The sequence below is a fragment of the Abramis brama genome (genome assembly GCF_963993115.1).
Source record: "Abramis brama genome assembly, chromosome: 4".
Lineage (NCBI taxonomy): Eukaryota > Metazoa > Chordata > Actinopteri > Cypriniformes > Leuciscidae > Abramis > Abramis brama.
In genome coordinates this window covers 31284820-31300566 of record NC_139966.1, presented here as the reverse complement: position 1 = coordinate 31300566, position 15747 = coordinate 31284820, and the positions used below count along the sequence as shown (strand labels likewise).

Here is a 15747-nt window from a genome sequence, read left to right as displayed (position 1 = left end):
GATGAAGAGGGGGCTGGCTCTGGAGCCAGTAGCTATTCAGGAATATGCCCACATTAAAAATGTCAACTACTGGCCATCAGGATTTGTCATCCATCCAGATGCTCCCTGGCTCGGATCCTCTCCGGATGGTGTCGTTTTTGATCCGACGGAGGCACCCCCATTCGGGCTGGTGGAGGTGAAGTGCCCCAACGTGAAGAGCTATGTGGACTGTGGGTACCTGCACATGCAGAATGGCGCCTTGCGCCTGAAGCCAGGCCACAGCTACTATTGGCAGGTGCAAGGCATCACTGGAATGCAGTGGTGCGATTTTGTGGTTTTTGCAGAGGAGGACCTTCTTGTGCAAAGAATTTACAAGGATGCGGAGGTCGCTAGGGTTATAAGGGAGAGGGGTGATTATTTATTTTTCTATTATTACTTGATCTGATCTTTTAAAAATCAGTGGTTCATTCAATCAGTTCTGTTTCAATCAGTTGATGCATGTTCTTGTTCTGGTTTCATTTGTTCATCTTTTACAAATCTATACAAAGCCTGAACTAATATTAGGTTTTATTGTTCATCTTTACAAATCTATACAAAGCCTGAAGTAATATTAGGTTTTATTGTTCATCTTTACAAATCTATACAAAGCCTGAACTAAATATTTTATTTTGTATGCAAATCTATACAAAACCTGAGTGATAATTGTTCAATCGGTGTTGAGATTACATTGTTCAGTTTAACTGATTAATGAGGATAGGAGCAGGCTTCACTCAATTTTAATAATACACTTTTCAGAGTGCTGGCCTAAAAATATAATACATAAGAATAGGACAGAGGCCGCACTATGCATAAACGTTTTTTATTCGTTGCACAAACGCGTTTCGGCGTGTGCCTTCTTCAGTGTGCCATTGTTCAGTTTAACAAATCTCTATAAAACTAGAGCTAATGTCACTAATGCAGGTCTACAGTTGACCTGAGACCATACCTTTTGTACTGATTGAAATGAGAGCCCGAGTGTAAAAAGCTATGTGGTTTGTTGATATTGGATTGTTGAATAAGTGTTGTTTAATAATTTCGTATTAAATTCTACATGTTCTAATGTAATTTCTGGTGTGTTTTTATTTTCATTTCAAGGCAGTAAAAACACAAAGCTAATGTAATGAAGACAATGACACAAATAATGTTTTTAAGAAGCAAGATGGATCTTTAATTCATTGCTGAGTTGCCCATGCCTTCACTAATGGCCCATTCTGATAATTGACCAGGAAGCAGGCCACACTGAACAATTCATCAGTGTTCCCACATATAGAAAGTGGTATGTCCTTGTCGAACAGTTTGTTCTCTTTTCACTCTCCTTATGCACCTCTCCACATGCACTCTCAGACGTGCAATTGACTGTGTCTGTCTGACATCCTCTCGACTCATTTGGCGTTTGTTGCTGAGAAAGGCAGGCCGGTACACCTTACCATGAGCAAGGTTGTCCACAACAAACCCTTTGTCCACCATGATCGCCATACCCGGCTTCAGAAGCTTTACAATCCCGGACTGCTTGAAGATCTCACGATCACTCATAGAGCCTGCATACAGTCCAGACACAAAGGTGACAGCACCATGGGGTGCCATGCCAATCATGGCCTTGAATTTAGTGTGTGATTTGTAGGTTGAGAAAACCTCACTCTGAAGGAGCAGAGAGGATGGCGTCTGACAGAATATCTCTGTACAATCAAGGATCACCTGTGTATCAGAAAAAGCTGCAAACTCAGGTGGCAGGTGAGCTCTCACTATCTCTGGAGGAATCCAAAGGCGCTGGCTTCCCAGTAAGCAGTACAGGAAATGAGTCCATGTGGAGATGATCCGACTTGCAGTAGTGCGGTGAATGCTGAACCTCTCTGCAAGGTCTCTGAGAGGAAAACCCACTGACAGGTACATAAGAAACAGCAGAAACTCGTCAATGGGTCTCAGTTTCTGTTGAGATATATAAACAAAAGCCTCTGTTTAGTTACCTTGACATTAATATTGTTATTACAAAGTATAAATAAGAAAATAATACCAACATCAGCTTTTTAGCTTTTACTTTTTAATTAGATGTAATTAACTCCACAAACCAACAGTGGCAATTACGGAATAAAACAGTTTGTATCCAATTTCAGTTACATTAGGCCTACAACTCTATGCACGTCATGTTACCACATTTGTTACCTACCGTTGTTGGGTGATGGACTGTGCTGATGCTGGCAGAGGCTGTCTTGGCGCTGGTTATGCGCACCATCTTGTTGATCACAGCAGGTTCAATTAAACTCCAAAAAGCCTTGAAACTCCTGTAGGACGCAAACCTGGTATAAAAGCGCACGTCCTCATCTGATGCAGACAGGCGATCTATCCCAAAACGCTGGCGAAGTTTGACGACTTCCAACTGCTGTTGTAGCTCCCTAATATGGCGACGTAGAGCTTCGTTCTCATCGGCCAAATTACTCGCCCTCGCTCCTGTTTGAGGGAGTACACAGTAGTCGTGATCTACCGTGATTTCAGTCTCCATCTCCAAGTCCGAGTCTGACTCTGGTGCGGGACTCTCGGGGCGCGGACGCCGTTCCCAGACGCTCGGTCTGGGCACAGGTAGTTTGTACCCATTCCATGAAAAGTAAACCGGTACGGCTCCCTTCTTCAGCCTCCTTAATCCCCCGGCAGTCACATTAAGATCTGTCTGCTTAAAATGCCGACTACAGACCCGGTTGTTATTGGTCGGGTTGAAGTCATCCCTCCGGATCTTCTGCATCCACTCAGCTCGTACAGCAACGTCAACGGGGAACGCATGAAAGCTGACTTCTTTGTTGTAACTTGACGAAACGGTACATAATGGTACACAACAATGAAGTGTTGAGCCTGTCACCCTCTGAAAGGCAAGTCGCCTCTTTTGAATACTGAAAACACTCATGCTGAAAAAAGATTGTTTGTGGTAATGGAACTCTGTCGCTGTTGTCTCGTTGTCTCCCGCTCTAGTTGTCAGATCACCGGAAGTCTTCACCGGAAGTACTGGCCCACACACTCAAGTTCGAACGTCGATGGTCGCCATATTGTGCACAGAGCCTATTCTCACAACTCCACAATTTGCTAAGCCAATTTGGAAAGTTATTCTTGTTTCATTATCATGGAGCAGCGTCACCCAAGAAGAACCAGGGCTCTTCCCACACACCTGAGGGGATTCTTAGTGGAGGGGGTCTCTTCCACTCCAGACCCCTGTGAGCTTTCACATCTGGCAGCTGTAATCGGGTTGGATCACACTTACAGCTGTATCTCTGCGAAAGCTCAGAGATCCTACCAAAAGAACGTTGCTGTCCTTCCCAAAATCCGTCCAGCAGCCTCAGTCTCTTCAGTGGACGCGTGTCAGCAGGAAGAGCCCGTCTCCATCCACGGCAGCAGCGTGCAGGGCTACCAGGACATTTACCGTTCTGTGGCGGAGCCCATGATGAAGACTCGCTCTGGTCAACACCGTCCCTACAGTCTTGAGCTGGGCCTGATGATCAAGCAGCAGCTGTGGGAGACACTCAACTGCCCTTCACTGGTGGAGACGGAGCAGCCGATGGACGTGTCCTCGTCACTGAGAGCTTCTCCACACCCAGCAGAAGAAGCTTCGCTCCACAAATCCACGTGGACATCAGTGAAGAGCCCCTGCCCGAGGAACCCCGAAGAAAGAAGCCCAGACACTGAGTCATCACAGTGTCACATGGAGGCTGGAGTATTGCACAACGGGGCCTACGTATGTAAATACTGTATATAGTTATAGAGTAAGTTTTATTTTTGAAAAGTAAGTGGTAAGTGTATTGCACATTGCTGTGTGGTTGTTAGTATGTTTATATGCGGTTCCTAGGTTGTTCTGAGTGGTTTTTAGCTTTTTGCTTTGTGGTTGTCAGGAAGTTTTGGGTGGTTTCCTGTGCATTGACGTGTTTGCCGAGTTTTTCTGTGTGGCGTTGTTGTTAACCTATTTTATGCAGTTGTTGGACTTCATCCATTGCTACGTGGTTGTTGGGATGTTTTCAGTAGTTGGTTGATATGCGGTTGCTTTTAAGCAGTTAGGTTAGGGTAGGTTAGGGTCCCTCACAAGGTTTGCAGCTTGACGTGCTGTGAGGGCTTGTGTGCATCAGTGATGCTGAAAGCTAACGTAGACTCACTGTATTCCGGACATCACGGTATTCCGGACACTTGACCTTTTCCCGCAAATTCTATAAATAAACACTGCCAGGTCACGGCATCTATATATATCTGTGTCTTCTTTGCCTCCTCCTCTTTCGACTCAGACCAACCTTGTGTTTCCAGAGCCAGTCATTTCAGAGAAATCAACGTGAGTTTCTAACGTACACCAATGACTGTTCAGAAAATGGCGGGGGGAGGGTTTTCCGGCTGGACAAAAGGAAGAGGGGAAGAATACCTTGGCTCTTAAAACATGATCACCCACCAAAAAATGTCAAACAAAAACATTCTTATGGTCTTATAAAATAATTAAAGAGTTACAATATAAAAATATTTGTACTTTAAGGTATATACACGTTCAATGGAGCACTTTGTCCTACATGAATTTGAGCGGCAGCGGCGCATCACTGCACCATCATTAAATCACCTCACGTTAGGACAGCACACATTGTAATAGCATGCAATTTAACATCATTTCAAGCCATTAAGTTAATATAAGTTAACTTAAGCCATAAAAGTAAATAAATGATTAACTTAACGTTATTAACTTTACTTTTATTTACTAAATAAAATTATTCAGTAAATAAAAGTAAAGTTAATAACGTTAAGTTAATCATAATTTCTATTACATTAACGTTAACGTTAAGTTATTTGAGGACCCAATAAAAATGAATGAATCTAGACTTCATTTTATAAAAGGAACTTTTAATAACACGGAAAAGGTGAACATCAACAAACAACTATAACATTTAATAACATGGAAAAAGATAGAAAAAGATGAACATCAACAAAAAACTATATACATTTAATATAATATACATTTAAAGGGATAGTTCACCCAAAAATGAAAATGCTGTCCTCATTTAACTTACTCACCCTCATGTTGTTCCAAACCTGTAGGACTTTCTGCTGAACACAAAAGAAGATATTTTGAATAAAGTCGGTAACCAAACGACTGATGGACCCCATTGACTTCCATAGTAGGAAAAAATACTATGGAAGTCAATGGGGACCAGCAACTGTTCAATTACCAACCTTCTTTAAAATATCTTCTTTTGTGTTCAGCAGAAGAAAGGAAATCATACAGGTTTGGAACAACACGAGGGCGAGTAGGCTAAATTATGACAGCATTTTCAATTTTGGGTGAACTATCCCTTTATAATAATAATAATAATAATTCTTATTATTTAATGTTTTAATGTTAGGTTTCCCTTTCCCCGGTGTGTCCTGGCCTGGTGTGTCCTCTCCCCGCCTGTTAAAAAGAAAAACATTAATGCTTTAAAAACACTTAACGTTAAAGCCATAAGTATAAGAACTCATAACAGTATTAACATTACAGAAAAGCTTACAAATGCATATCTTCTTTTGGTAACTTTATGTTAGGGAAGAATGTCAGGGAAAAAGAACTACAGCAGGGAAATGCTAGATGCAGCATTAAATGCTTTAAAGTCAGGAGAAAGTGTGAGGAGTGTCTCACAGAAATTCGGGATACCGAAGTCTACCCTGTCAGACCACAAGCTGGGGAAATCTGAATGTGGTCCTCATCCAAATAGGGCCCTTACCCTGGAGGAAGAGGAATCGTTAGTCAATTATATTGTTTGGATGGCAGATCATGGTTTTCCCCTAACAAGAACCATTGTCAAGTGTCTTGCCCTGGAGATAATTAAAGAGAGCAGCCGGAAGACTCTGGTCAACCTGGAGACGGGGTTGAGCGACAACTGGTGGGTCCGCTTCAAAGCTCGCCATCCAGAGCTGACCACCCGGACACCGGACTCCCTCGATAGGGCCAGGGTCCTTGCCGCAACACCTGAGGGAATAGATAATTTTTTCAATTTGCTTGTTAAAATTATCAACCTCCACAGTCTCCATGACAAACCTCATCAGCTGTGGAACTGCGATGAGACGGGCTTTGGAGATAAGCCAAAGTCGAAGGAGAAGGTGATCTGCCAAAAGGGGAAGCGCCACATCTACCGGCAGCAGACCACCACCAGGGAGCACATCACTGTGCACGTAGCAGTAAGTGCAGCTGGTGAAAGTGTCCCTCCCTTCATTATATATCCCCGCTGCCTTCCCAGTGTGGCGTATGCTTTGGGTGGGCCAGAAAATAGCCTTTACGGTTATGCGGACAAAGGCTACATGACCGCAGAGCTGTTTTTGAAATGGTTGGACCATTTTATCAAGTATGGCCCTCCTGCACGCCCTCTAATCCTCATAATGGACCAGCATGAAACTCACTGTGGCCGTCACATAATAGACGTCTGCAGGGGAAACCAATTCGAGATTCTCCTCCTACCCCCCCACACAACTCACATGCTGCAGCCACTGGACATAAGCGTTTTCAACCCCCTGAAGGGAGTTTTCAGCACCCTGGCCAGTCGCATGGGCCTGGTGAGAGGAGACATGGTGATTGGCAAGAAGCACTTCTCCTCTGTGCTGAAGCATGCCTATGAAAAGGCCGTCACTGCAGCCAACATCAAGTCAGGATTCCGGAAGGCCGGCATCTATCCTCTGTCAAGAGAAGCAGTGGACATGACACAGGTTAGGTTCTTCATTGTATTTCCTAAAAATATTCCTATTAATTGTGTTATGCAACTTAAATCTAACATAATGTGAAGAATATCAGTTTTTAACTTGAGCACTCTCTATCTAGATTGTAAAGCTTGTGCCCAGTGCAGCTGCTGTGCCCACCTCCTCCATGGCAGCCACTGTTTCCTCCTCCTCCACGGCAGCTGCTGCTCCCTCATCTGCTGTGCCCAGCTCCACCACAGCAGTAGCTTCTTCCTCCTCTGCTATGCCCACCTGTTCCACTTCCACTTCACCTGTCTGTCCTACTTGCAACAAGAGCACGAAAAATCACTTGGTGGAAACTGGCCTCATTCCACAATATTTAGCGGACATCCTGGTCACACCCACCTTTGGCCAGAGAGCGGAAGGGATACGGCGTCGGGTGCCACTGCAAGCCCGGGTCATAACAAGTGACGATTATGTGGCACACCTTGACAACCTAGAGGCCAAAGAAAAAGAAAAAGAAGAACAGAAGAAGAAAAGGAAGGAGGAACAGGAGAAGAATAGGGAAGCAAAAGGGCTAGACAGGCTAAGGCAGTAAGAAGAGGAGCGCCTACGATGGATGATGGCAGCTACTGTTCTGTTTGCAAAAGCAGCTTGCCACCAGGGTCCAATGCAGAGGTGGACGAGTGGATCCAGTGTGACCTCTGCCAGCTGTGGTTCCACATGGCGTGTGTGGACACAGACACTGTCCCTGACGGAGAGTGGCTGTGTCACAAGTGTGGTGTCACTATGTAAATAGATAGCCTATAGATAGATAAACAGATAGAATAGATAGATAGTTAGATATAGACATTATATAGATAAACAGATAGAATAGATAGATATTGTTATATATAGACATATAGACATATATCATTATAAATTGTTATTGTTAAAATTAAGTTGTTATTTTTATGTTATATTTGTGTTCATTCTGTTTTTGTTTTGATCAATTTTATGTGTTAATTAGTTCTCTTTTGTAATAATTAAATGCGTTCAATAATTCAACAAATTGGCAGAATTGTGTTTATTTACGGTAAATAAATCCTCCACAATATACTAAGATGATTTAAAATTCTTAAATATAACGTTAACGTTAGAATATAATACTGCCATGTGCTTCACATGAGCAATCGTCGATTAAAAGAGTGTATAGACGCTTATAAATAATACATATACAACATATGAAGATTAATATCATTATTTTACCAATTTATAGTTGTTAAAATGTATGTGTTTTATATTAGAAATGACTCCTTCTTACCTGTCCGAAACACGGTGAGTAAAAAAATTCAACCGTCCGGAACACAGTGAGTCCTCACGGTAATCCGGACACTGCGTCTCCCGGCGTTTTTTTCAAGATTTCTCCAAAATGTGTCAATCAAACTTTGGAAACGTGTGGAAGGCATGTCCCCAGAGACAGACGAGCCAATCAGGTTTCTCTTTCTGTGGATTGATATCTTACGGGACTTTTTACTGTGCAAAGTGTCCGGAATACAGTGAGTCTATGTTACGCCACTGGTACTTCACAACTACTGCTAGGGTCACCCATAGTGGACAGGTCTCAGCTGAGATGCCAAACGAAGACAAACCACCTGATTCTGGACAGCAGCATATTGACATGATGCTCCTGGCAGAAGACAGTCTTGTGACGATGACAACAGCAGAATTACCTGAATGAAAGAAAACTCAGATAATGTGTCGAAGGATCGGTGGAAGCAACCGTTCGAACAGCACAAGGTAATGCAGAATGGCTTAATATTAGCAAAGGTGTATAACAAGGCTGCAATCTTTATACAACAATTACAATTTATAACAGGCAAACACTATCACAGTAATTTGATCTCAAACTGCAGGAGCAGGATTGGGCACCCCTAATCTAGACAAAATGCAATATTACTCTGATTGCCTTTAAGGGGATCATACACCCACCACAAAATAATATATTTTGAAAATGTTTATTTTTGACTGGACTATCCCTTTAATGTTTGTGAGGTTGATTTCCTTCAGGCCAGTTTAAAGAGTGGTCACATAATATTGACCTGTAATCCATTTTCAAGATTGTGATCTACCACTTACAGTATGAATAGACTGTCCAATGAATAGGTTGTTAAAGAGATTAGAAGAGGTATCTTGAGTGTAGAAAGAAGCTTCTCTATGTGTGTCTATGAATTGTCACACCTTTAGTACATTGGGGGAAGTTGTAATTATCTGATTGGTCAGTTTGAACGTCTCACATTTGGGTGTTAGTCACATGGTCAGGAAAGGATAAGAGAAGATTGTAACTGTGGCTCTGTCTCTTTGGTGCTCTGGCTCTCTTATTCTCTGGGTCCCTTTCTTAGAGAGAGAGAGAGAGAGAGAGAGAGAGAGAGAGAGAGAGAGAGAGAGAGAGTTAGCAGAGTAATTTACGCAGACAACAGGGAATACTGTTTCACATCAACCAGTTTCGTTCAGACTGGCGCACTTTTTATTTAAACAGAAACATGTGCATTCATTCAGTCACTGATTAGGTCACGACATACACTCTGCAATATGATTGCCTGGTTCAAAGAAAAATAAATAAAAAGTAAACAAATCAAAATGAGAGCACAATATTTATAAATCTCAACACCCCCACTTGCTCTCACATTTCTATTTCATCATTTCCAGTTCATCATCTCAATACAAGTACAAAATTCATACACCAAACATAAATGAGTTAAATTTCATTAACTTGAGCTTTGTTGCTGGTTTTGTTAGCACATCTGCAACCATATCACCAGTTGGACAGTATTCCAGACTAATTCTGCCCTCCTTTATCACAGATCTCACAAAATGGTACTTAATGTCCACATGTTTACATCGTTGTCTATACACAGGATTTTTTGCTAAAGCAATGGCACCCTGATTGTCCTCATACACTCTCGATTCATATTTCTGACCATCAATGTTTTCTAACAATTGCTGTAGAAATAAACACTCCTGTACAGTCGCAGCTAAAGCCATATACTCTGCTTCACAAGTCGACAGTGCAACAGTAGGCTGTCTTTTGGTCTTCCATGAGACCAGTGGACCATTTTTGTTTAGGCTAACACAGTAACCTGTAGTACTCCGTCTATCAGTTACATCAGCTGCCCAATTTGCGTCGCTGTATGCATGCATCAAGTTATCATTTTCACCTTTTTTGTAACACAGTTCTTTGTCTTGTGTCCCTTTTAAATATCTTAAAACATGCTTGACAGTGTTCCACTGTTCTGTAGTTGGTCTAGTAAAATACTGTGACAGTTTGCTCACTACAAAACTTAGGTCTGGTCTTGTGCATGTTGCCAGGTAGATTAAGCTACCTACTACCTCCCTGTATTTTCTAACATCACTCATTTCCTCAGCATCATCAGTGTAGTTTAGTTTCTGTTCACATGGAGTTACTCTGGACTTACAATTTTGCATGTCAGATCTCTCAAGTATTCTCTCAAGATCTCTCATTTCTTTAACACAATCAAAATCTTGCTCATAATCAATACCAAGGAAATGTGTTAATTTTCCCAAGTCCTTCATTTAAAATTTTGCAGTGTATCTTTTACATGATTAAGCACATACATATTGTTGGCTGCAATAATCAAGACATCAACCCATATGATTATAAAAACTTTCTCAGTTTCTGTTACCTTCGTGTAAACACAATGATCAGCGGGGTTTTGAACAAACTTCATTTCACAAAGATACTCATGCAACATTCGGTTCCAGTTCCTGCCCGACTGTTTAAGTCCATACAGTGATTTTTTTCAATTTATACACCAGTTTTGTATTACCTTGAGATTTTATCTCGTAACCCTCTGGCTGTTTCATATAAATGTCACACTCTATTGGCGCATGTAAATATGCAGTGGTCACATCCATTTGATGAACAATAAAATTTTCCTTTACTGCCTTCTGTATCAACACTCTGATGCTTGTCATACTGGCAGTTGGAGAAAAAGTCTCATCATAGTTCACACCTCTCTCTTGACTGTAACCTTTGGCAACATATCGCGCTTTGTATTTGTCTGTTCCATCACTATTTTTCTTAATAGCGTAGACCCATTTACCCCCCACTAATTCTTTACCTTCAGGTAGACTGGTCAGGGTAAAAGTTACACTTTCCTTTAATGACTTCATCTCGTCATTCATAGCCTTAACCCATTCATCTGCATTCACTGATGTTACTGCTTCTTTGTATGTTTGGGGTACATTACATACAAGTCTGTAACAATAATCAATGTCAGCTTTGTCACCATCAAAACCACAAACATAATCACTTAAATAACCTGGCCTTTTCCTCTATGATCTATTTGTGTTTGGTTTTCGCACATTTCTGGCTCTTTTACTGTGACCGGTTCCTGAGAATTCTGCAGATTAATTTCAGGACCTTCTCTTTTCGATTCTCTAAGATTATTCCCAACCCCAAAATCGTCATAATCATCATCAATCGGTATCTCGTCCGCCTCAGCACTCATTCTGGGTAAAAACTCAACTAGTCTGCTATCAGGATAGTAGATCATGTATGCTCGACTATTCTTGTCATATCCCACAAAAATGCCCTTCTCACATCTCGAGTTCAGCTTACTTTTATCATGTTGATAAGCGTAACACGAAATACCAAACTTCTGCATTCTAGAAATGTTCGATTGCCTGCCTGTTAACATGAAGTAAGCTGTCTGTTTAGTTCGGTTATTAAAACATCTGTTTCTCACTACAGCAGCAGTCTGGACTGCATAGGTCCACAATGTTTTTGGTAACCCACTTTCTATTAACATGCACCTAGCCATGTCAAATAAGGTTCTCCAGTTTCGTTCAGCAGTACCGTTTTGGTGTGGAGAGTATGGTGCAGAGGTCTCATGTCTAATACCATTTCTACTCAATAATGCCTGGTACTCCCTTCCTGTGAACTCTGTCCCATTATCAGACCTGATGCATTTAACTCTCCCATATGGAGCCATATCAGCAAGGAATTTCTCTGTGGCGGTTATTGTGTCGCTCTTGTTTCTCAAAAAATATACAAACACCGCACTAGAATAATCATCTGTGAAAGATAATGCATATCTATGGCCGTCTCTGGACATTGGGTCTATAGGGGAATTATCACCCTACGTCACACGGCGTCACGCAGGTTCTACTGCGCATGTCGGGACCAAAAGACAACAACAAACGGAAAAATGTTGTGTTGTGCAGTCGGATGCCAAAATCGTAAATCTGTAAACAGTGGTCTTAAGTTTTACCGAATACCATCAACTCGCACTCCTTTTAACGCCAACCGCAGACGTCTTTGGTTACAAGCCATCAGAAGAGCCGACTGGAACGAGGAAAAAATTAAAAATGCCCGACTCTGCGGTTCACACTTCATATCAGGTAAGTTAACGGTTACGCTAAATCAGACACACATCACTCGGTTTGGCTTACAACAACAAAAATAACGGTAAATAATGAGTTGTACAACACAGAATAAAGTACAAGTTTGAGGCGAATTTGCTTACTAAACGTTACGTTAGCTAACTTACCTTCAATTTGGTTACGTTGTCTTGCTAGTTAGCCTAAGCTTGGTAGTAAAGTTAGTTCTTGGCTAATACGTTATAGTAAACTCAGGCTAAGTTTGCTGTTACACTCTATCGTACTGTCAATCACTAGAATACACCTTTTTTTGTGCAGGAGAGGTATCCATGGAATTTAATAGTCCCGACTTTGTCCCTTCTGTCTTTTCATTCTCAACCCAGTGTGAAATAAACAAAGGCGATGCAAAACTTGAGAGGTAAATATCGTCACTTATGCCTTATTTAGTTGCTAACTGGGATCACATTGCATGCATCAATATGCAGAGAATGCATGGCAAGTAATGTCACATATTTTGTGTAAATATAATTTGTTAGACCAGATCGTTTTTGTCTACTAACCAACTAAACTGTTTTGGACTTACTGTTTGCACTCATCTCTGAGTATCAGATTTAAGAGGAAAAGAAAAAGGGATGAACCCACCCACAGACCACCAGACCAAGTTACTGATAAGATTGCATCAGAATCTGCAGAAGCTTCCCTGTCCTCAGATGACTGCAGAATAGAGCCTGCTGCTGGTCCTTGCATTGGTAAGAACTTCTCATATCTTAACTAATGGCAGTCTCTTGGCTTGTTCGATTTGAACCGGCGCTGCACAGACCAATCAGTTTATGACATCAAAGTAACGCAAGAGCAATTCAAAACCATTAGGAGCTGTCTACTCTCTATTCACTCTTGCGGTACTTTGATGTCATTCACCTATCGGTCTGTGCAGTGCCAGTTCAATTCAAACAAGCCTATTATTAAGATGAATCTGGTCATTCTGTTTATATATTGTTCAATACAGCAGAACTGTGTTGTGAATGAAATTGAACATTATTCTGTTTAGCACATGCTGCTTGAAAACATCTTATCAAATAATTGAGAAAAGCTAAACTAAAACAAGTGACAATGTATCTTTTCTAAGTTAATTACAATCTAATCTCTATTTCAGAAGCCACAGTACCAAAGGTTCTCCATGATGATCTGAAACACAAGTACATCCAACTTTCTACAGTGTGTGACAACCTGCGTTTGGACATAAAAAAACTGAAATCTGAGAATGAGGAACTAAAGACAACACTCAGAAAAGCACAATTTTCCTTTAGCTCTATCAAAAGCAAAGCAGTGCATGTGCTGTTTTTCACAGGTCTGACAAGTGTCATTTTTGAGTGGTTGATTAGCAAACTTAAAGACAGTGTAGAGGTTGTGCGTGGCTCTATGAACCTGGAGGATCATCTATTAGCCGTCTTACTAAAACTAAGATTAGGACTCAGCAACAAGGATATTGCTTTCAGATTTAATGTCACAGAATGTGACATCTCTAGAATTTTGAGAAGTTGGCTCCCTGCTATGTCTCTGGCTTTAAAGCCTCTCATCAAGTGGCCAAGCAAGCATGCAATATTAAAGAATATGCCAAAATGTTTTAAACCCAAATATAAACGTTGCAGGTGCATTATTGACTGTACAGAAATTTTGATCAACAGACCCTCAAATTTAACCTCCAGAGCCCAGACGTACTCGACTTATAAAAGCCACAACACTGTTAAATATTTGGTTGGCATGTCACCTGCAGGAGCCATTACTTTTCTGTCGGCAGGCTGGGGCGGGCGGGTTTCGGATAAACAAATTACAGCTGAGTCTGGATTTTATGACCTTCTAGAGCATAATGATGAGATACTAGCAGATCGTGGTTTTACCATTAGAGATGAGCTTGCCACACGTGGTGCCACCCTTAGGATCCCTCACTTTACCAAAGGAAAGAAGCAGCTCTCTGCTCAAGAAGTGGACATATCAAGGCGTTTGTCTAATGTGCGAATACACATTGAAAGAGTAATAGGTAGATGGAAAAATTTCAAAATTCTGACAACTGTCATTCCACTCACACAGGTTGACCTCTTAGATGATATAGTGATTGTGTGTGGAGCATTAACAAACCTTTGTAAATGTATAGTCCCAAGAAGATAGCTTGATTTAGATTCCACTTATTGAAGAGGTTTTTTTTTACATTGTTTTTGTTTTCTATTTACTTGTTTTTTATGTGATGTCTTTTTATCGCCCTCTTCATACTATATATGTCTTTTTTAGTCTGGTTTGTCTGCTTCCTGTCCATTGTTTCTTATGTGTAACACCAAGGACCGTGCTGAAAATAAGTATTTTACTTTAGCATGTTATCCTTTGGATTACTGTTTTATGTCATCTTGATCCAGAAATCAATCAATCAATCAACTCACACAGGTTGACCTCTTAGAGTATATAGTGATTGTGTGTGGACACAAACCTTTGTAAATGTATATTAGTCTCAAGAAGATAGCTTGATTTTGATTAATTCTTTATGTAACTGTTTATTTTAAATAACATAACTTATTGCACATGTAAGTGTTTTTATGTAAAATATTAGTATTGTATTAAATAATTTGCTTCGAAGTACATTTCATTCTGAGTTGTTGTTTTTGCACTGATCACAATACCAATCCACAAGCTTTCTTCTTACTCTGGCACATGTGTAGTGAAAATGGTTCTTGCACTTTGCACAGTCAATCATCATCCCAAAGTCTGGCCTTTGACAGTGTGAGCAGACTGCAGGTGCTTGCATCAGTGGATCCATGGTGCGCGTTAACAGCTCAGGCAAAACTCTGCGTTTAAAGAACACTTCAGCTTTAGGCAGGACTGCTTGCAGCATTTCTTCATCTCTGGTGATGCGGTTGATGGTAATATCTTGCTTTGTCCAAACCACGAAGTCGCAGTACTGGGCGTTGCATACAAACATGTGAAGCTGAACTTGATGGTAATATTCATGATTCTTCTTTAGTTTAAGTGCTTTGTCTAAGCAGAACTGTGTGTCCTCACTACTTCCTGTCAGACCATCACGGTATTTGTATGGGCACTTAATCTCTACAGTTGCTTTCCCACAGCAGGTACAGTTTGCCATTCCATCCGGCGATGCCCCAAGATGTGGTTTGTCTGGCCGCACAACAAGACCGCATAGCTCCACGTCAAAGTTGTGATGTTGTGCTTTCATTATTTCTGTGTATATTCTTCTGGCTGTGTCCTCCATATCTCTTCCCCAAAGTACTGCTGGGACATGGGACAACTCATGTTTGTTGTAGTGCATTACCTGTTTTACAAGGTTTGTTTTAGCGCTCTCGGTTACTACGGTACATGCACGATGTAGGGTTGTGCTCGTTATCCTTCCAGTTCTGTGTGTGTGCCAGGCCTGAGAGTGGGCCTGATTTTTAGTCGTTAGCTCAATGTTTACACACTGGTCATTCGTTAACTGCTTCCCCAGTTTTTCGAAGGTCTCTTCACACCTCTCTTGTAGTTCAGTTTGGCAGAGGCATCTCAGATTGGCATCATACAGAGCTACGAGTGGCTCTGGCAGGTCTCCGGTCTCTGTTTCAGATTCTGATGCGGAGTCTGTGTCACTGAAGTCCATGCTAGTGAGCACAGCTGCATTAGGTGCCAATACTTTCAGGTCTGCAATGTCTTCATCTG

At 41.3% G+C, this 15747-nt stretch overlaps 2 protein-coding genes across 2 annotated transcripts; both read left to right on the top strand.

The window, feature by feature from the left end:
• Nucleotides 1-6411: 6411 nt before the first annotated feature.
• LOC311082020 (uncharacterized protein) lies at nt 6412-7270 on the top strand (the record flags this gene model as incomplete). The annotated part of the gene is made up of 2 exons (XM_084112762.1): nt 6412-6702; nt 6815-7270. Exons 1-2 carry the CDS (start codon nt 6475-6477, stop codon nt 7268-7270), a joined length of 684 nt encoding a protein of 227 aa, XP_083968888.1. The 5' UTR covers nt 6412-6474.
• A 4529-nt stretch (nt 7271-11799) lies between these two features.
• LOC311081996 (uncharacterized protein) lies at nt 11800-14683 on the top strand. The gene is made up of 5 exons (XM_084112746.1): nt 11800-12075; nt 12373-12472; nt 12664-12803; nt 13208-14339; nt 14463-14683. Exons 1-4 carry the CDS (start codon nt 11883-11885, stop codon nt 14218-14220), a joined length of 1446 nt encoding a protein of 481 aa, XP_083968872.1. The 5' UTR covers nt 11800-11882; the 3' UTR covers nt 14221-14339; nt 14463-14683.
• Nucleotides 14684-15747: the final 1064 nt, after the last annotated feature.

What these genes read in the sequence shown, in the direction of transcription:
- LOC311081996 (XM_084112746.1), top strand. Translation starts at nt 11,883, where the DNA reads ATGTTGTGTTGTGCAGTCGGATGCCAAAATCGTAAATCTGTAAACAGT. An exon ending in CGGTTCACACTTCATATCAG is followed by an intron (nt 12,076 to 12,372) that starts GTAAGTTAACGG and finishes TTTTTTGTGCAG; the next exon opens with GAGAGGTATCCATGGAATTT. An exon ending in GGCGATGCAAAACTTGAGAG is followed by an intron (nt 12,473 to 12,663) that starts GTAAATATCGTC and finishes TCTGAGTATCAG; the next exon opens with ATTTAAGAGGAAAAGAAAAA.